Source organism: Etheostoma cragini, chromosome 10 (genome assembly GCF_013103735.1).
Source record: "Etheostoma cragini isolate CJK2018 chromosome 10, CSU_Ecrag_1.0, whole genome shotgun sequence".
Classification (NCBI taxonomy): Eukaryota; Metazoa; Chordata; class Actinopteri; order Perciformes; family Percidae; genus Etheostoma; species Etheostoma cragini.
Genome location: NC_048416.1, coordinates 1,793,939 through 1,814,434, shown reverse-complemented (window position 1 = coordinate 1,814,434; position 20,496 = coordinate 1,793,939). Strand labels below are relative to the sequence as shown.

The 20,496-nt window shown below is 43.8% G+C and overlaps 3 protein-coding genes and 1 long non-coding RNA gene across 5 annotated transcripts in view; 2 read left to right on the top strand and 2 right to left on the bottom strand.

The window, feature by feature from the left end:
* The window catches only part of LOC117951790, a 265,968-nt gene that overhangs the window by 4,137 nt on the left and 241,335 nt on the right, over positions 1-20,496 (bottom strand). The window lies entirely within an intron of this gene.
* p2ry10 (P2Y receptor family member 10) lies at positions 601-6,486 on the top strand. Of its 2 annotated transcripts, XM_034883683.1 has the most exons (5): positions 601-976; positions 3,774-4,044; positions 4,788-4,968; positions 5,175-6,148; positions 6,185-6,486. In XM_034883683.1, exons 2-4 carry the CDS (start codon positions 3,860-3,862, stop codon positions 6,111-6,113), a joined length of 1,305 nt encoding a protein of 434 aa, XP_034739574.1. In that variant the 5' UTR covers positions 601-976; positions 3,774-3,859; the 3' UTR covers positions 6,114-6,148; positions 6,185-6,486. The 2 variants fall into 2 exon arrangements, with proteins under 2 accessions (XP_034739574.1, XP_034739573.1); XM_034883682.1 differs by having other exon boundaries at positions 5,175-6,486.
* gpr174 (G protein-coupled receptor 174) lies at positions 7,047-15,015 on the top strand. The gene is made up of 3 exons (XM_034883686.1): positions 7,047-7,364; positions 11,276-11,690; positions 14,103-15,015. The coding sequence occupies exons 2-3, from the start codon at positions 11,490-11,492 to the stop codon at positions 14,895-14,897; spliced, it is 996 nt and encodes a 331-aa protein (XP_034739577.1). The 5' UTR covers positions 7,047-7,364; positions 11,276-11,489; the 3' UTR covers positions 14,898-15,015.
* The window catches only part of LOC117951784 (integral membrane protein 2A-like), a 7,852-nt gene continuing 2,582 nt past the window's right edge, over positions 15,227-20,496 (bottom strand). The window contains exons 3-6 of the mRNA XM_034883688.1: positions 19,388-19,573; positions 18,620-18,730; positions 17,313-17,457; positions 15,227-16,617 (exon numbers count right to left, since the gene is read on the bottom strand). Coding sequence (XP_034739579.1) covers positions 16,523-16,617; positions 17,313-17,457; positions 18,620-18,730; positions 19,388-19,573 — 537 coding nt within the window. The 3' untranslated portion in view covers positions 15,227-16,522. The remainder of the gene's footprint in view (positions 16,618-17,312; positions 17,458-18,619; positions 18,731-19,387; positions 19,574-20,496) is intronic.

Below are 20,496 nucleotides of genomic sequence, written 5' to 3'. Positions count from 1 at the left end.
CAGCCTGTGAACCTATCAGCAGCTGCTTTCTCTGGGTGTGCCTTCACATGCACAGAGTGATGTGAAACTAACAGAAGAGATGAAACTGCTGCCGTCTCGTCCAACTGTGGTTTTCGATGCCACGCATCTAAAAACGTAACTGTAACTTACGAAAAGGACAAAGAGCCACGCCTGGCAATCAGTAATCTCAGTTCCAGAGAACTAATACACATATGGAAGAGTCTACACCACTACACACACATCTACCTTTCAAAATGAATGCTTTGATAAAACTGCTTAAAAAAACGGAAGTGCAGTATCTGATAGGGGAAGCAGATTTTTTTAAATCTCCAAACATTGCAGGATGCATACAGAGGCAAAAAGTACTCTGTAATAAAGTAATGTAGACACAAAGTGCATGCCCTCAGATGCTGCTGTGTCCACTGACCAGATCCCCCTGCAATAGACATTTTCAGAGGTAAGAGAAAGCTACCATCTGCCTCCCTCTCTTTCTTCTTTTTGATCAATGTCTTTACCAGGAAGTGCTATATGTTGAATTCTTAACCACACACTCTGCTCGTGTGCGTCCTACATTTTGCCTTGGTTGCTAGGGTCTCAGTGACGTCACAAACGGTAGAAAAACACTTGCATGCGTGAGGGCAGAGCTTCCCCTCACCCTGATCACACACCCCACACCAGACGGCACCAACCCATGCAAACACATCCAAACAGAAGCCACTTCTTTGGCGCGTTATTACAGACTCACATGCACACACTGACAGGTGTCAGTTTGCTGCTTATCTGCGACAGGAAGGTTAGCTGTTGACCCCGTTTGCCACCGCACAGCTCAAGGAGGAGAGAGTGTCTGTGCGTCAGACGGCTGTTTACAGACAAGTATGAAGCTGCTGGATTATGCGGACGCTGGTGGTCACTCCTGGCTCTGAACACCCCCCTTCATCCATCCGGATCATTAAGGGAGATGACAGAGGAGCACAAGGTAATCGCACAACTTGGGTTGAGAGAAAGTACATGTGAGGCGGTTATACTACTTTGTCTGAACATGTGGTCAAAGTCATATTTTGCTCATGATAGGGGCTTTGTTATTAAATCCTCTTCCACTCAGCATTTGAAACGTATGACTGTATAATGTATGTCAAAATGTATCAGTGTGTATGTATTACTTGATTTATTTTACAGGCATTGTTCAAGTTAAATGAGGTGTTAAAGGTATTTTTGTCAATTGTCTCTGTGTTGTTGTCACGCAGGCTAAATTATATCATTGCAGCACTGTTTGAGGATTTGAAAATGTCATCAGGGACTTCACTTTGAGACTGAAACATAAGACAAGTTGCGAATCTGTTTAAAAATGGACCATAAAGTTCCCCTCAAACATGCGTACTACTTCCTTAAATTCAAGCCTGCCGACACAGTTGCCTAACTGTACAGGTGACGCGAGGGAATCCGTTGGCTGACTGTGTCACACTGATAGACCGCGGCCAATAGGAGTCCAAACTGGTGAAAATTACAGCTAAGCAAAAACAAAAAAAGCAGTTTCTTTCTTCCCCCTCTGGGGCCAGCAGAGGAAGGGTGTGGTGTCATCTAGATGGCAGAAGGAAAGGCGATGCCTCAGTGATAAGCAGAACAAATGCTCCGTCTTGCTTCCACACATTTCCTGCAAGAATGTTTGGCCAGATAGAGACATTTCTGATTTATGACACATTTTACCAATTGTTTTTACACCTCTTTAATTTGGCATCCGGCAAATACATTGCACGGACAAAAACAATCAGTTGCATACCTTGAGATGTAAATGTAAATGTGCTGTATTTATATAGCGCTTTTCCAGTCTTAACAACTGCTCAAAGCGCTTTTACATCTACAGGAGACATTCACCATTCACACACATTCATACACTGTGGCCGGGGCTGCCGTACAAGGTGCCACCTGCTCATCAGATAAACATTCACACACATTCACACTCCGATGCGCAGCACCGGGGGCAACTCGGGGTTCAGTGTCTTGCCGAAGGACACTTCGACAACGACTGCAGCGGCGGGGATCGAACCACCAACCTTCCGATTGACAGGCAACCGCTCTACCACTGAGCCACAGCCGCCCCAAGAAAGCCGAGTCATGATTTAGCTAGATGATTTATGCAAGGACCTGAAGTCCTTTCAGCTAAGGGTACTGTTACAATGGTGAACTAAAGGAATTTTTTGTTTTCTGTAATATATTTAATGTCATATTTGCACACCACTTTGTAAAAGTTACAACTAATGTCTGAAAAATGAAAAAATCTTGTTGGCTGCTGTTTATCGTCCACCAGCACGACAACTAGTACAGCATGAGAAACTCTTTCAACGGATCTAGTCTCATAAAAGTCTCCACTATAATATTCAAAAAGTATTGAAGAATTCTGAAATCTGTGATGCCACCATGTCCCATTGCAGCCCACGTTAAGGTGAATAGGGAAAATATTTTAACTAACAGATATAACTTCCCCAGTTGATTATTCACACTAAGACAATATTTCTTTGTAACAAAAGTTTTCTGGACTTTTCTGGTTAATTTTATGCAAATGAGACCTCAACTAATTAAATATGTGCTAATTTGCACAAATAGAAAGCATTTGGTATTTTTCAACATGGTCCCTTTTTCCTTATGAATTGGTGTCTAAATAGTCTATCATTTTTACATTTTACACTACTTATTAATATTTGTAACTGATTGTTGGAAACTCTGTTTACTTTAGGCTTAGTGGTGCCGCATTATTTATATATTATATTAATAACTAGACTTTTTACAGTTAATTGCAAGAGAGCACATTTATGATAGCTTACGTTGCATAGTTTCTGCAATCTTACACTATTTACATCAATTGTGTATATGACTGTAACTGTATTTATAGACCACTTTATAAATGGCTTCTTGACAGTTGAAACCGCCGACGTGATGGCTTTTTATAAAGACCCACAAACATAACCCTAACCCACAAACATACTCTTGTTTACTCGTACTCATACTCTAACAATTTGTAATTGTTAATACGTTAAAAAATGGATTGTGGGCCAGATTTCCTGCAGCCTTTCTCCATAAGGTATCATGTCCTTCGGAGTCCTCCTGATGAACTAAAGATAAGGATGAAACTGAAAGAAATTGCAAACCGAAGCTGGCAAAACATCAGCGAACTGTTTACAATGTCAAAAAAAATAGAACTGTCAAATTCTACTTTCATGTCCTTATGGATGAGAAGTCTTCAAAATACTACAAGAAGAAAATAACTTTCTCTACTAGGGAGGATCATGGCATACACCTAAAAGCTCCATAACAGCCACTGATGGACCTTATAATGTAGTCAGATGTTTTTATTCCTCACAACCAAGTGTTTTTCTTATTAATAACTTATTATGACAGATCCATGAAGCATTAGAAAGTTATAGTAAAAAGCAATTAGTTATACCCTAAGTCTTTAAAAAGGATGTCTTATTAAAAATGTTAGTTATAAATTTGTATTTTTTAGAAATGATATGTTACAAAATAATGCTTTTGTGGAGCCCACCTGGTAGAGCATGCACCCATTTCCATAGGCTGGTCCTTACCACAGCGGCTGCAGGTATGGTTCCGACCAGCTCCCTGTTGGTGCATGTCTTTCCCTCTCTCTCTCCTTTCATGTGTAAGCTGTCCTATCAAATAAAGGCCTATAACGACAAAAAGAAATAATCTTAAAAAAAGCAAGAAAAGGATATTTATAGTATCAATTCCATTAGCTGTCACCTCTTGTTCTTCTCCTTCAAGTGTATAGTGACTGTGGACAAGATGCAGGACTGATCAGGGGAAAGAGTTTTTGAGTTATGCCCCCTGTGTCTGTGTTGGAGAGGAAATGACTGGGAATATATCTGGAGTGTGGGACAAGGCCCAGGCCAACTCCTCCTTACAATGTGGACACAACATGACCAGCTGGAATGAGCACATGGAGAAGATGTACACCTACGTCTACCTGCTGGTCTTCATCCCCGGGCTGGTGCTCAACACCACTGCTCTCTGGGTCCTCTGCAGACATATCAGGTACACATGCAGGCACAGGCACACACACACACACACACACACACATATTGTGCATCTCACTATCTTTGTAGGGACCCATCATTGACATAATGCATTCCCTAGCCCCTAACTAAATGCCTAACCTTAACCCTTACCCTCACCCTAACCATAACCTAATTCTAACCCTAATCCTAAAACCAAGTCTTAACCCCCACACATCCCTGCTGGGTCCAGCAATTTGGCCCCACAAACCTGTCCTGATCCCACAAGTATACTCCCGGATTATGGACCTCACAAATTTAGTTAAACAAGAACACACACACACACACATATAGTGCGTCTCACTATCTTTGTAGGGACCCATCATTTACATAATGCATTCCCTAGCCCCTTACCCTAACCTAAACCATCACAACTAAATGCCTAACCCTAACCCTAACCCCCCAGTGCATTGGGGACATACCCACTCTCTTAACTTCACATTACACCAATCCTAACCTTACCATAACCTAAATCTAACCCTAATCCTGAAACCAAGTGTTAACCCTCATACATCCCTTTAAAGTTGTGGGTCCAGCAATTTGATCCCAAAAAGCTGTCCGGACCCCACAAGTATTCTGCATTCCCGGATTATGGACCCCACAAATATAGTTAAACAGGAACACATATGCACACACGCGCACACACATACACACAAGCAAAGCCTCACACATACAGTATTTTGGACATATTCTGGCTAACTCCTCTACATGTTGGCTCAGCAGTAAGAAGACCAAGGCGGTGATCTTCATGATGAACCTGTCATTGGCAGACCTGGCCCACGTCCTGTCTCTGCCCCTCCGGATTTATTATTACTTCACACACACCTGGCCCTTTGGACGAGGCGTCTGCTTGTTCTGCTTCTACCTCAAGTACCTCAACATGTACGCCGCCATAGTGTTCCTGGTAAGGCAGTAAAGTGGAAATAATCCTGGAACACTGTGAGGATACTAGAACATGACACCTTAGCCATTTCTAATTATTAAGGAGTAAAATGACTTAAATGCATAACAGCAGGTCATTCGCTTCTTAGCCTCTCATCTCCTTTTTGAAACAAATGTACTTTCCTTTGCTTTAAATCTTGTTTCCCTGACAGTTTTTCTTGTTTCCAGGTGTGTATCAGCATGCAGAGGTGCGTCTTCCTGCTCAACCCGTTCTCCGCCCGCCGCTGGAGGCGGCGCTATGACCTGTTGATTAGTGTCATAGTGTGGGTGGTGGTCGGCCTGGCCTGCTCCCCTTTCATCTTGATGCGGAGCAGCAGCAGCTCCACCAGCAGCACCGGCCCCGGCGTCAGCACACAGACCGTCTACAACATGTCCTATCGCCTGGACGCCACTTCTTCCCAGCATCTCCTAGGCTACACCACTTCACCCTCGTCTCTGAGCCCCAGCAGCTCCAGCCCCAGCCCTTCCAAAGACACCTGTTTCAAGGACTTGCCCATGCGTCGTCTGTCACTCTCCACGCTAGTCATCATGATGGGTTTCGCTGAGCTGTTTGGTTTCTTAATTCCTTTGGCCTGCATCAGTTTTAGCTCCATCCGCATCGCCCGCTCTCTCCTCCAGAGACAGACCCAAGATCAATCAAACACGGCCGAACTCAACTCGTCAGCACGCAGCCGACTCCAGTCCTTCACCTCCAACAGTCAGACAGATAAATATCAAGAAAAACAGATGCACGCTGAGAAGAGGCGAGCTCTACGGCTGGTGCTGAGCTGCTTTGCCCTCTTCCTGATCTGCTTTGCTCCCTACCACCTCAACTTCGTGCTCTACCTGATGGTGTCGCAGGACATAGTGTCTGACTGCGCGACCAGGCTGGCCGTGCATCGGTTCCACCCGATATCTCTGTGTCTGGCGAACCTGAGCTGCTGCCTCAACCCTCTGCTTTATTACTTTGTGACAGCCGAGTTCAGACTGCACCTGACCAGGCGCACCTCCTCCTTCACCGCCTCGCTGCTCTCCTCGCCGAACACCCAGCGGCCTGCGCCGAGCCGACTGATGAGCATGGAGAGTAGCTGCTCTGGAAAGGACTGCCAGTACTCAGAGGCAAAATAGTTTCTTTCCTCAAGGATGTCAGCTGAACAGATGCAGTGCCTCAAGTTGAACTTGTAAACAAGACTGACAAGATCGAACTTGGACAACGAGATGATTTGAATGTCACAGCTGTCTGAATAAAAACTGACCAGAAGAGCTTTGACCTTAAATGTGAACAATCTCCTACAGGACATCGCTTTAGGACAAACAAATCTTCAATCAGCAACTGTAATGATGTATATGCTTCATAATGAGTGTGAGTCGCCTTGAGTACATAAGCTACAGCTAGTTGTTTCTCTCCGGGTAACAATGTAACAACTTTAAATAAGCTATGTCATTTATGTCAAAAAGCTGTATTTAAATGTCCTGTAAATAAAAGCGCTGCCTGCCTCTATCTGGTGTTGCTCCATAGTTGGTTTCCTCTAAGTGAAAGCGGATGGATACAGGTGCCAGCTCATTTGGGCTATACTTCCTCTTAGGATGCAAAGCGCTGAAGACAGTTGGCAGCAGTTGCAGCAGCTTTGAAAACCGGTAACTGCCAGGCTCTGATGTCGGCTTTTAAACCGAGAAGTCAGCCCCCATACCCACCAGCCCCCTCTTGCATCTGCTAAACTCAACTCTATGCCAACACGGAGGCTACCCCCGCCCCCGGGCAGATGTCTGCAGCCCACCTTAGGAGGAAACCCCAGTTGTCTGATTCACCCACCAAACCAAACTGTACCCACTTCTGATCTTTTTCCACTGCCATACTCCAGCATTATATCTAATTTCATCCGCTGTTCAGTTATTGAAAACATTGTGTTGAAAAATATGTAAGAAAGAGACCAACAGCAGCTTAAAAAGGCCAATATCAAGCCCTGATAATATTACAATTATTTCATCAGTGACACTTATAAGGAAAAAAAGCAGACATAATAGCAGAAGTTATGGGTACGGTGTCAAAAATTCTTTGCAAACCACACCCCCATACTCACAGGAAGCCCTGTGTGTGTTGAAACCCCCAGAACAGCAGAGACACTGAGAGAAAGCATAACAGACGTAGAGAGAGAACAAGGTGAGAAATTAAACAGGAAATAACTTTAGATAATAGAAAAAACAGACAGTAGAAACTGGATGTGAGATTGAGAGAAAAGAGTGGGGAAGAGGGCGGGACAGAGAAGAGGGTAAATAGTGTTATAGGGGGAGAGGGAGAGGGGGGGTGGCAGTACGTGTCGGCTGATGCTTCACCCTCCGGCTTTTTGATGCGACACAGCCTCCAGCTTGAAGACAGAGGTGAGATATTAAATGTCGATTCCTTTAAAAGAAGTTGTATCTTTGTGTGAGAGGCTGTATCAGCTGGATGCCTTCAGTGTGGAGTCATGCCTCATGGGGGATCTCGCATGTTTCTCCAACCTGAGGAATGTCTGTTATGTTGAGGGTGTGAGTGTGTGTCTGCAGGCCAGTGTCAGGGTGTTTCTTCTCTCTGTCTGTGTATGTGGGACCGGGGATCATGACATGTTTTGTGTGTTGGAACAGCCCATGTAGAGGGAGCTGGGAGCTGGCCCCTAACATTTTGGGCGCTGATACACGAGGCAAGATGTCGTGTGAGAGCGGAAAAGCTAATTGGCGCCAACAACCCACAGAGGGATGAATCACAGTGGATTACTGTGTTTCCATTGGCAAGATCTGTTAACTAAAAGTGCATTTCATGTAACTTTAATGTCAACTTTATACAACTTTACTTTTTCATATAACTTTAATATCAACAAGATTCAATCCATACCATGATGTCCCTTTTTTGATAAGATATTGTGTTGTTACCAGCCATTTCATACTGTCAGGGTTGGCTTTGGTAAATCATCATTGTGCCCATGGCACCGCTGCCATGAGCCACAAGGAGAAAGTGAAAGTACAGTACTTTGTCATCACTAAAAAGTCCTTTGAGATCATATGAGAGAGCCTCTGAGAGAAGCATTCTGTACGTGCCTCAGTGAGAGGAATGAGAGAAGAATCACACTGAAACAGTCGCACAAGGGTCAACGGTCAGTGAGGCTAAAAGGAAGACCGGGGCCTGAGGGTCCACTGGGAGATCTTTCTCAGTGCTGTGAAGTGGGATACAAGGCAGATGGAGAGCAGAGGCCAGGGCGCTGTGGATATCTCTATAAAATCCCTTCTTTACTTATACAAAGTCCCTTTGCTCATTAACCCCCCCCTCCCTGGGAAGTACTGTTCATAAGTAATATCGTAAGGTAAATGTACTTTATTTGAGTATTTAGGCTGTTCTTATTGTTTGCACCTATAAGTAGTGCACTATTTAAAGGAGCTCTAAGCGACGTTGGGTGACGTTACTTGTTCTTGACTTTTAAACTATATTCAAACAAAACAAGACTAGCTCGCCCCTCCCTCCTCCTCCTCCTCATCCCGTCCCATCGCCCTCCCTTCTGTGCATCCACGTACTAACCCCCCCAAACCCCCAAATCCTTCTTGTCGGTTAGTGGCTGGAACGCTGGAACACTGGTTGTGTGTGCTTTGTTGTGCAGGTTGGCACAGTTTGGTTTTGTTGCAGTTTGTGGAGCCTGGGCTATCTACAGAGACCGCGTTTTTTACAGTGTGTTCAGGGGACAAGCAGCTAGCAGATAGTGAGGAGATATTTTTTACAGTGTATTTAGGATAACAGGCAGCTAGCAGATAATTAGGACGTGTTTGCTGTATGTGACAAAAAATGTTGTAGCCTAAAAAACATGTGACATCGCTTAGAGCACCTTTAATTTGTAAATAAGCCACATAATCATGAGCCAGGATGTGCTGTGAGAAAAAGTCAGGTTGATGTTTTTTTCACTCAGGAGAGCTGTTGGTGTCCAGTGTGAAACTAAACGTCAAAATAATGTACTTTTTTAAAGCAACTTACATACTTAACTAACTCTACTTCAGTCAGGAACAATCTGGTCACATATGTAACTATTTATTGCAAGTTACGTCATAATGCTTGGCGCTAATAAATGTTCCTTGGATTAGCCAAGCAACATGCTAAGCAGAAACAGGCGGCACAATGCAGACAAAACCCCACTAGGTATACCAGGGGCATCGGACTGGGGGGGTAAAGGGGACTGAGTACCCAGGGCCCTCATGGGAGGAGGGCCCAAAAAGATGCTAGAATGAATAGCTGTGGATGCGAAAAGGGGCCCATAGAAAATGCCTTTCTACAGGGCCCAGAATGTTGTGCATGTGTACGTGCATGTATACAAGAGTGGGCCCAAAGCAAGATGTTAAAACCTTTAAGCGGAAACACCCCAAACTCTATGAACGTAGTGATGTGACCCTTCATTTTATTCGAGAAGAGCGTTGTATGGAACAAGGCATGCTATTTTTTGGGGAATTCGCTTTAGAGAAAACCCAAATTTGTGATGTAGAAACTTTGACCAAAGGACCACCGGAGGGTTAATGTACATGAGAAAAAAACACATCCTTCTTTCAACCCAAACCAGGATCTTTTCCTAAACCTATCCACATAGTTTTTTCATGAGCAGGTTGTGCACTGCAGGGCCTTTCACATGCACACTGATTGCTCATATTGCTAGAATTTGTAGAATAATTTGTAGATATTTGTAAGTATTTTTAAGTTATCATATGACCTGTTGAATGAGGATACATTGGAGTTTTCCCAATTTATGCTACTTTATACGATATATATGGTGCAATATATACTACTCCACTCCACAGTTATTATTGTACTACTTATTAGTCACTTACCAGATTAAGATTTTACATTGAAGACACACAATGTGCTATAAAACATAACACATTGTTAAAGATGAACTCATTTGGTTTGTGTGCTTTCACGAAAAAAACTAAGTGTCTAGTTGGGACTCCGTGTCGTGTTAAAAGTTCATAAAGTTAAAGGTGCCCTGCCACATGTATTTCATGACTGAAGCACTACCATGGACTCTGTAACTTGGTTACCGTGGTAACCTTGTTTCAAGCCATTCTAGCGACAGGAAGACTCAGCTCCATTTGGGCCAGTTCACATTAATATTCAACCAGCTAAGCTGCTTGACTCTGATTGGCTAACAGCTAGCCAATGAGAGCCTGGCTATCAGCATCCTTTACCCAGCTCATGAATATGCAACATGACGTTAGACCGACCAGCTGTTGGGATTGGCCGGATTGGTGGTAGCATTTCATCTTCACATTCACCACATAACACACACACACATGGACCTGACAGGGTCCTACCTATCTCCATTTCTAGCTACTGGGGGGCCTTACACAGGCTGAGGGGAACGCATATTAATGTTAAAAATCTCATAAAGTGAAATGTTCGTGCCATGGGACCTTTAACATGTTAAAATTACTCTTGTGTGGTGGCATTTGTTTTGTTTTAAACATATGATGAATAAAATCATCAAAACAAAAGTAAAAAAACAGAAAGACCAGAACAATGAAACAAAACAAGATCAGATAATCAAGGGACAAAACTCCATAAAACAAGGATGCATCTTCACTGCTCACATCATGTGTTCATAAACAGTTAAAAAAGAAAACCAAACCAGCTTACACTTACTGATGTGTGGGCTACAGCTGTGGGTGGACGACACCAACACGCCGGATGCTCAGTCCCAGTCATTACCCAGTGTTTCCATTTGAAGTTAAAATCCTTATCTGAAGTGTAGCAGTGTTAAAGGCTACTTTACAGTTTTGTTTTTCTTCTTTAATTGCTTTCATTTTGTGCTATTGGGGATGTCAAAAAGCATATACGTAAGTGTCACTTATTTTGAAATCACCGCAAACTGCGTTCTTTAGATCTCTGCGGACTGAGCGAGAGACTCGTTTTTGATACCACACACACACACACACACACACACACACACACACACACACACTTATTATTGGCTGGGAATTGGCTCTGTGGGTTTGCATATTTACTGTAAATGCCACTGCAAAAGCTGCAATCACATGCAAATGACCTTTTATGTTATGCACTCTTTAACAGGTGGTATAACAAGCTGAAGCCCTGGTTGAAAGGTGTGTGTGTTTGCACGCTACAATGTGATATGTGTCTGATGTTGACAAGTTTTTTCAGAAAACACAATCCAGTGGCTACAGCATCTGTACATGTGCAAAATATGCAACCCACGCTGCTCTAAAATGCTCTTTACAGAGATACACGTATCATCCTGCTGACCATTTCTCTTCTCCTGTCTCAGGATGCCATGCACCTGGGGCTGAATGTGCTCTGAAACGTCAACAGTTAATTCGGCTGGACAAACATTTAAAGAAGCCTGAACTCCTCCGTGTCATAATGGACAGCGCGGGTGCTCAAATCCACCCGTCACCAGAACACGAGCAGCTTTCCTGATTCGAGCTTCCTGTTGGTTCTCGAGGCAGCTTGTCTTGACCGTTGACAGCCACTGGCTTAAGATGAACATTACCAACAACTGTACAAGCATTGAAGATCCCCAGACGTACCGGCACTACGTGTATGCGGTGGTGTACAGTGTGATCCTAGTACCGGGCCTGCTGGGTAATGTGCTCGCCATCTGGATGTTCAAGGTTTACATCAGAGAAACCAAGAAGGCTGTGGTGTTCATGATGAACCTGGCTGTGGCCGACCTGCTGCAGGTAAACCTCCTTGTCTTGTGGGCGTCCTATTTGATTGTTTTATTAAGTGCTCACTCATCTAACTAATCATACAGTATGTGTAAGTATGTGCATGTATCTGTTTGTGTCTTCTAATTGAATTAGACTAAAATTATTTTTTATCATTTGTATTTGCTATTCATATACAGTAAATTATTTTGTGGGTGATGATAGAGCTGCTACTAAGGGATTGGTCCCGTTTTATTTAAGTGGCTACCGGAGTAGTTTTGGGACCTTTAGCCAAAAAAAAACTTTTTCTATGACCCTCCTAAATGTATGACCCTCCCCAACAGTTTCTTGATGCCTGCTGTCCCGATTTGCGCTTTGGTAATAATGTAGAGATAGCCAATGACACACAAACTAACCTCTGCTTTCTCATCTTACACATCACACTCCACTGTTTAGGGGCCATTTCAGAAGATTAACTCACTAACAGAAACCCAATAAGCACGGAACCTAAATGCACGTCCTGCATTACTTCATATACTAAGTTACTTCTCAAGTAAACTAATATTCACATAAACAATAAAACATTGAGACCATTCAACAAGGCTCACTGGGTATCCATCCTTCCATCTTTGTCTGCTTATCTGGTATTGGGTCACGGGGCAGCAGCTCCAGCAGGGGACCCCAAACTTCCCTTTCCCGAGCCAAATCAACCAGCTCCAACTGGGGGGTCCCGAGGTGTTCCCAGACCAGGTTGGAGGCCTCCTCCCAAATGGACGTGCCTGTACCACCTCCATAGGGAGGCCCCCCCAGATGCCCGAACCACCTCAACTGGCTCCCTTCGACGTAAAGGAGCAGCGGCTCTACTCCGAACTCCTTGGCCTATCTCTAAGGGAAACACCAGCCCCCCTCTTGAGGAAACCCTTATCGGCCGCTTATACCCGTAATAGCAAGTTATGTCAATGCTGGCTCGCCCAATCCCAATCCCAAATTAAAGTTAATGTGTTGTGGCCAACTGGAAACTTTATATTTATATTTGAAATGCACGCTTGGTGCCAGACCCATTACAGACCCTTCATTTTATAGATTTGGGTCTGGATTTACAGAACATCACATGTGGGCCGTTTTACAAAAATTGAGGGTTAATTGCAAATTTGGTCAAACTGTGTCAAAGTTCAGAAGGTCCACAGTGTGACGTGCCTGCCAGGGTCCCTGACCCGGCCTATCAACAGACCCCGCTGTGAGCTGGAGCTCTATCAGGAGACTCACTGACAAGAGGTGTTTAAATGACTCAACACAGGTATCCATTATCAGATTAACTAGAACCTGTGGTTTTCACAGTTATGGAGCTCCACAAGAGATCGCGGGCGTAATAAACCCGCTGACCGGACTGTCACTCACACACTCCGGCCACGAATCAGGCAGAGGAAAGGCCTTTGACAGTCTTGTAAATAAATTGTAACATGTATACTAGATCTGTCAGTGTTTCTCTGTCATGGGCGCCGATTTAGTTTTCTTCCGTGGGTGCTCGCATGGACGCACACCCTTTAAAAACAGAAGGCTAGTCCGTAAATGTTAGCATTTCAGAACAATAGGAAATGGAAAGCGGGCGACACAAACACACACACGCCTATTAAGTTGATAATGAAGCCGTAAAGTAGTCTATCTTTCAACTCAGGACCGTGCCACTTCTCACAGATACAGATAAGATTGGAGATGGGACACGTAACCGCGATCAGTACTCACACGCTCCACTTAGCACCATCTGCAATGTTTAAGTTTAATTGAACAAGCCACTGCTGCTTTCATGAATATAAAAGCTGTGTGACCCTCCCCCCTAGACTAAAAAACGTTGGGTGACCCTCCTCTTAACAAAGAATAAAAAGTTGCCTTAAAGTTACATGGGCTCAATAACGCCTCCACGACAACCTAGCAAGCTAGCTGTCTGGATTTACCCTGCAGAGATCTGAGGACCAGGTAACCATAGTCCTCAGATTGGACAGATAGTCTAGCTAGCTGTCTGGATTTACCCTGCAGGGATCTGAGGACCAGGTAACCATAGTCCTCAGATTGGACAGATAGTCTAGCTAGCTGTCAGGATTTACCCTGCAGAGATCTGAGGACCAGGTAACCATAGTCCTCAGAAAATCCCCCAGAGGTTAGAACGCCAACACAAAGAGAGAGAGGAAGGAAATGGACATCCAGCCAGAATTAGTGAAATCCTGCAGATCTTCCGTTGCCAATGGAGCAAACATGGAAGAGGAACACTGTGACTATAGACTATTTAACATCAAACAATGTCAAATAAAGAAAGGCAGCATTTCCTCACTTTTCCAGAGCTGAAATGAGGCTTAACCAGTCTAGTTACTCAAATCAGGTGGGCATCTACCACATTATGTTTGTAGCGCTTCCTCTAGAAACCATCCTGACCCTCTGTGCTCTCCTCAGGTGCTCTCTCTGCCTCTGCGGATCTACTACTACCTGAACAACGTCTGGCCCTTCGGTCATGCTCTCTGCATGTTCTGCTTCTATCTGAAGTACGTCAACATGTACGCCTCCATCTACTTCCTGGTGTGTATCAGCGTTCGTCGCTGTGAGCTCATCATGTGCCCGCTGAGGTACAACTCCCCCCGGCGTAAAGGGGACTTGATTGTGTGTGCCCTTGGCTGGCTGTTTGTGTGCCTGTGCTGCCTGCCCTTCCCTCTGCTGAGAAACAACAAACCGGACCCCTCTTCCAGCCCATCACCGCACCCGGTGTGTTTCTCAGAGCTGCCCATGAATAAGGTCAGCATTCCAGCAGCTTGGACCCTCCTGATCATAGCCGAGCTGTTTGGCTTCATCATCCCCCTTATCCTGGTGTTAGCCTGCACCGGTCTGACTGCTGGCAGCCTTCGGGAGTCCAAAGCGGGGGCAATTCCTGACCGAGGGGAGAAACGGAGGGCGTTAAGGATGGTGCTAGGCTGCGCTGTTGTCTTCCTAGTGTGCTTTGTTCCTTACCACGTCACCATGCCCCTGGACTTCCTGGTTAAATCTGATGCCTTGAGCAGCTGCACGCTCAAGAACCTGATTCTGCTAGGTCACCCCGTCACACTGTGCCTGGCCAGCCTGAACTGCAGCCTGGACCCCCTCATGTACTATTTCACCACTGATGAGTTCTGGAGACGCCTGAGCAAGCAGGAGATGCCAGAGAGCATGACTTTCAGCAGGCGTCTGTCCATGTGTACGGGAGGAGAGGAGGACTAGACTACCCTCAGGCTCTCGGAGACCAAGAGTTGGATCTCATCCACTAAACCCTGAAATATACTATGCACTCCTTAAAACTAGGTGAATGTAATTTACATGCAAACTAGCATGTGAAAAAGAAATGTGAGGTTTCAAAATGTGAATTGGTTCTCTATTTATATGAAATAAAAGCTGTTTTTGTTCTGTCTAAATTTGTATGAGCCTGTTATGAAGGATCCAACATCTTTAATAAGAATCAGGATATACAGTATGCAGGAAAATCAGCTTAACTATCCCTATAGATGTATTTGTGTGATGGAATAGTTATAAGAAAACGAGCCAAAATGTTTAGTAGGTAAAGAAATGCCACTTTATTCAGCAACAAAGTGAATTCATTTCAGTAGCTGCACACAACATTGGCTTTTATCTAATCTTCTAGCAGTGTTAAAAAGCCGAGACAAACATCTGGACACACACACATCTGTCTGATTGTCTTTTTGTGCAGGAAATCACTGAAAAATGACTTGAAGTTATTTGGCAAAAGGCCTATTCTTTATATTCCTTTAGGGTTTTTCTAAATAAAAGAACAATTGCTTCATGCAGATTCATTGAAGGATTTTTACAAACACTGTTCCTGTGATGATTTTTTTTTAAATATATAGAGTTCTGCAAACTTTGAGCAGCCTGGCTGCTTATCACAGCTACTTCAGTAAAGGTAATCTCACATTATGGGACTATAAATTCATAAATGATAATTGAAAAACTGAAAAAAGAATGTGTTTGCAAATTTGGAGAAATCTCCCTTTAGCTCATTAACCATCCTTCAAGTTTATTGTCACAAATGATATTTCTACACAAGTCATAACGTGTCGGACTGCTCACCTTAATTAATAACATAAAATCGTCACACAGCAGGACAGCAGAGGCCTCTGGGAAATATCTACAACAAGGGGTGACAGAGATCTCTGGCCATCCATTACAGACACGGACAACCATGTTACATGTGTAATGTAACTATAACTGTACCATACATTTCCTGGGTGACTTGTGCTATGTCACACTATAACATATAGTATATCTTATCAAGGCTGCTCTATAAACCCCGTTAAGAAGGGGGACAGTGGGCGGACACACACACACACGTCTGATATGGATGACTTCTCAGCATCACTAGGATATTCAGTAGAAGGACTAACAACTCTTGTCTAGACATGAGAAGATGTAATACAGTAACGACGATAAAGTAATTCAGCAGGTAGCTACGGCAACAGAACACAAACCAACAGAACAAATGAAACTTATAGTATATTCTTAGTAAGAAAGCTGATTATTAGTACGAGACTAACTAGTGTATACTTCAGCGAAAGTGCTATGACTTATACAGGTACGGGGGGAGGGGGGGGGGGGGGGTTAGGCTATTTAACGCTGAAACTTAAATTCACTTATCACAGGGGAGGCAAAAACTGGAGTTAAGAGTTTAATACAAAAGTAACTTTCTGCTGAAAGCTGTTCCCTTCTTCGCCTAATCCCTCCGTCGCTCTGTTTATCCCCATCACTCTCTCACTCGCTGTCCCCAACATTTGTCTCTCACTATCTCTCTCTCTCTCTGTCTCTCGCTTCCTGACCTATGCACCTATGCGTTCCCATCAGGCCTTGCAGATCCTGGTCTCCGTCACAAACTTGTTCTCAAAGTGGCGGATGGTGAAACAGTCGTCCGCGGAGCGCTTGTGGATGCCTCCACCTGACAGACACAAAGACACACACGTTAGTCCAGAAAATTAAAAGGGACTGCATGTTTGACACATTCCCAACTGATGAACACACACCTAATAATCGACTTCTAGGGCGCAAAGGAAGCAAACTGGGGCCGACTCCTTCTCCCCGCATCATGGTGTAAAACACTCACTAAGCAGGGGGCATTTACACTAACTAGGAACTAACTATTATTCCTTTTATGTGGAATTTTTAGTGTCCGAAAAAAAGGTTGATTTTCAGTTTGATAGCCTGTTGTAACCCGTTTCCTTTCAGGAAAGTGTTTTCCCCGTGTATCATTCTATCACAGGCACGAATAATCAAATTGTTTCATAAATTCAAAATCTAAAATTAGCTACTTTTGTGGTGGCGTTACATAGAGGAAGCGGTAGCTGAACACATTAAATAAGTTGTTAAAGTTAAAAGTGTGTTAATGGGTTTTATTGAGATGGAACCTTGTCTGCTCTGGAATGCGACATGATCATCCGTGAGTGTGTGTGTGTGTGTGTGTGTGTGTGTGTGTGTGTTCATTTGAAAAATAGCCGCAGTATCATTGTAATAGCTTGTAATTGCTCTTACAAAGAGAGAGGAAGCAATTGAAAACAAACGCTGGTATTTGAAAGAATGCGTGAAGCTTAACAAACGCGACTAAATGGTGCTTGCGGTCGTGCAGTCCATCCACACCTGGCAGGCTGGAGCGGCGCTGCATTCTGTACGTTTCCTTTCCGTCACACAGCCGGCGGATGTAGAAGCCCAGAGGCTTGACGTCGTCGATGCGCTCCGTCACCACCAGGTCCTCGTGCACCAAGTAGCTGCGGTAAGACCCGGACTGGGACAAGAATTAGAGAGAGTGAACAAAAACAGCTCAGCGAGATGCAGTCGTAAGAAAAAGAATACCTCATATATTGATGTGTCTCTGTTTCTAATCTATAGGTCAATAAAGAGAGGTTTAATTTAAAAAAAAAAAAATGAATCGTCACCTAACTTCTGCATTTTATTAACCACTTCCCCATACGATAACAAAATTGGTTGATTGCACGACAACACAACACGTACAACCTGTCATGAGGAACTAAGCGCTCCGTACCGAAATACTTTATGACTCCAACATGGTTTTGCTGATTAACTCTCAATAAAAAAAATTTTAAAAAAAGTCCATCAGGAACCTGATCATGTCCATGGAATAATCTGAACCAGCACATTTTCAAAATCAAATATCATTTGGACAAGTAAATGAACATCGGTTTTTACTTTTTTTTTTCCTGATACCAGGAAATAACTTGCCCATGATGCAAATGTGATCGTGCTAGCCACGTTAGCATCCACGGTGTCCTCTAGCGCCATCATAACGTCACATTGACTTAATGAAATACTTTTACAGTTCATGACTAACAACTTGCACAACTAATGCGAGAACTGAATGAGAACTAAACGTGAGATGGAGAACACGGCCAACATTATACCTGCTAAACAGCAGCATGTTAGCATTGTCATTGGGAGCGTGTTAGCAAGCTGGTGTTAGGATTTAGCTCAAAGCGCGGCTGTAGCTATGTAGTAGCCTCACAGCCTAGCTGAAGACTTTTAGTCTTTAAAACATCTAAAGCCTTCACTATAGATCTAATTGAGCGTTTAACTGACACATTACCACACATTTAAGACAATGAAAGTCAAAACAAAAACTAAAATTTGGTGGAAATTTCTCATGCAGGATAGGGGACGAGGACATGTGGTCTAACGGGATTTCCACTCTACAAGTTACAGACATGACAGATTTTCACAGGATTAAAGCACATACAGTACAATAGCTAAAATTATTATAAACCCCGGGGATTTCCCCAGGTAATATTTAGCCATTTAATATTAGGGCTTATGCACGGGTGTTGTGCCAGTATAGTCCCTCCCTCTCCCCCCCCCCCCCCCCCCCCCCCCCCCCCCCCCCCACTGGCAGGTGTGTGCAGAGATCCGGCAGACACAGGCTGATCCTGACTCACCATCAGCTGGGAGAAGAGGTCGATGAGGTCCTGAGGGGGGAGCACCACGGACGTGTTCAGAGGAATCACAAAGCAGGTCCTCAGAGTCAGGTCCAGGTACGCCGTAAGTTTCTACACACAAACACACACACACACACACACACACACACAGTAAAGAATTTAAAGCACATTACCAGCGCCCACCAGTACCACAGTACTGCAAGTGCTGTATTCAGTGCAGGCTGGAGGGGGGGGGGGGGGGGGGGGGGGGGGGGGGGGGGGGGGGGGTTAAAACATGAGACACCACAAAACTCTCTATTCTTCTGCGGGGATGAGGAAATGGATTTGAATTGCGAGCAATAACTGTTTCTCTTTTAATGAGCATGGGACATTAAACAGTCAAACAGAACATTTATCACAAAAAATAAAAAGTTATAATAAAAAAATAGAATTCCAATAAAAACAAATAAGAGTACTTTCCTGTAAAGTGACATGTTGGATATGCCTCAGCCTGTGCATATTGCACCTTCTACCATCAGGGTTAACACAAAATAAACCTTAAAATACGACCTTTTTTGTAAACAATTAGTGATATGTAACATTATTCGACATCTTATCTTATGAAAAAAACTGTTAATATTATAAAAGAAATGTTAAAGCGGAACCAAACATGTCAGATCAAATATAGCACAGCTGATTAGCGGCCTCCAAACACGCAGCTAATTACATACGTCCAAATGTCGTGAGAACCATGAATCGTCGGGCCCTAATTCAGCGTGTGAGTGTTACCCTGTTGAAGTCATGGAGGATGTAGGCAGGGTCCCCGGGTCTGAAGCGGGGAGGGGGGACGCTGATGACGGCCATGCTGTCTGAGATCTCCACCTCTTCCTCCACCCGTGGCAGGTAGTACGGCTGGCTCTCTCCTCCAGCTCCGGTCGACACGTCACTGAACTGCATGGCACCGTGGTACAGTCTCTGGAGGACACGTGCAACAAGCTCAATTAATCACGTGCACATGTTGTGACGGTCAGGACTTTATGGTTAACAGCTGTATTATTATTATTTTGTAATGAAATGCTTTTATTTACTTTTTTTTAACGCTATAATGCGTAGTTTCTGCCACCCTCATGAGGAACATTTTACGTTTTGATAACACTGTCGGCACGTCCGCATGACGCAAGCCTTTGGTGAATGTACCAGACGTTAGGTAATATCAACTATAGTTGCACTATATCTTTAAAAGCACCCATATTATACTCATTTTCAGGTTCATAATTTTAATTTGAGATTGCACCAGAATAGATTTACATGATTTCATTTTCAAAAAGCATCGTATTTTTGTTCTTGCTGCAGATCCTCTTTGAACCCTGTGTGTTTAGGTCTCTGTTTTAGCTCCAGAGTGAGACATCTCACTTCTATACTATCTTTGTTGGGAGCTGCACATGCTCAGTAGCTCGGTAAGATCCTTCTCCAGGTTTGGTCAGTCCAAGGCAGGATTAGCTGGGAGACTTCTAGAACAGGGCCACCTGTGGAATACCTGCACAATAGGGACCGGAAGTAGAACAGGGACAGGAAGTAGTTCTTTTGGAGATTATGGTCAACTAGTGGCTGCTGTAGCAGTGCAGAGTCCACCAGATATAAACTAGTTTGCCAATCTACCACTTCAGTGTGTATTTTTTGTTTTCTTTATATATGATTGTGTAATTTTATGATTCATTTGCTTTGTTATGTGTACGCTTATGTAAAGCACTTAGAATTTTAATTCCAAAGGCCTAGGGAACTTTATCGGGATGCATAGTATCCTGATTCATCCACCTGCCTCTATACTTATGCCCCCTGTATTTTAACATAGGGGGGTGTATACTTATGCCCCTGTATTTTAACATAGGGGGGTGTAT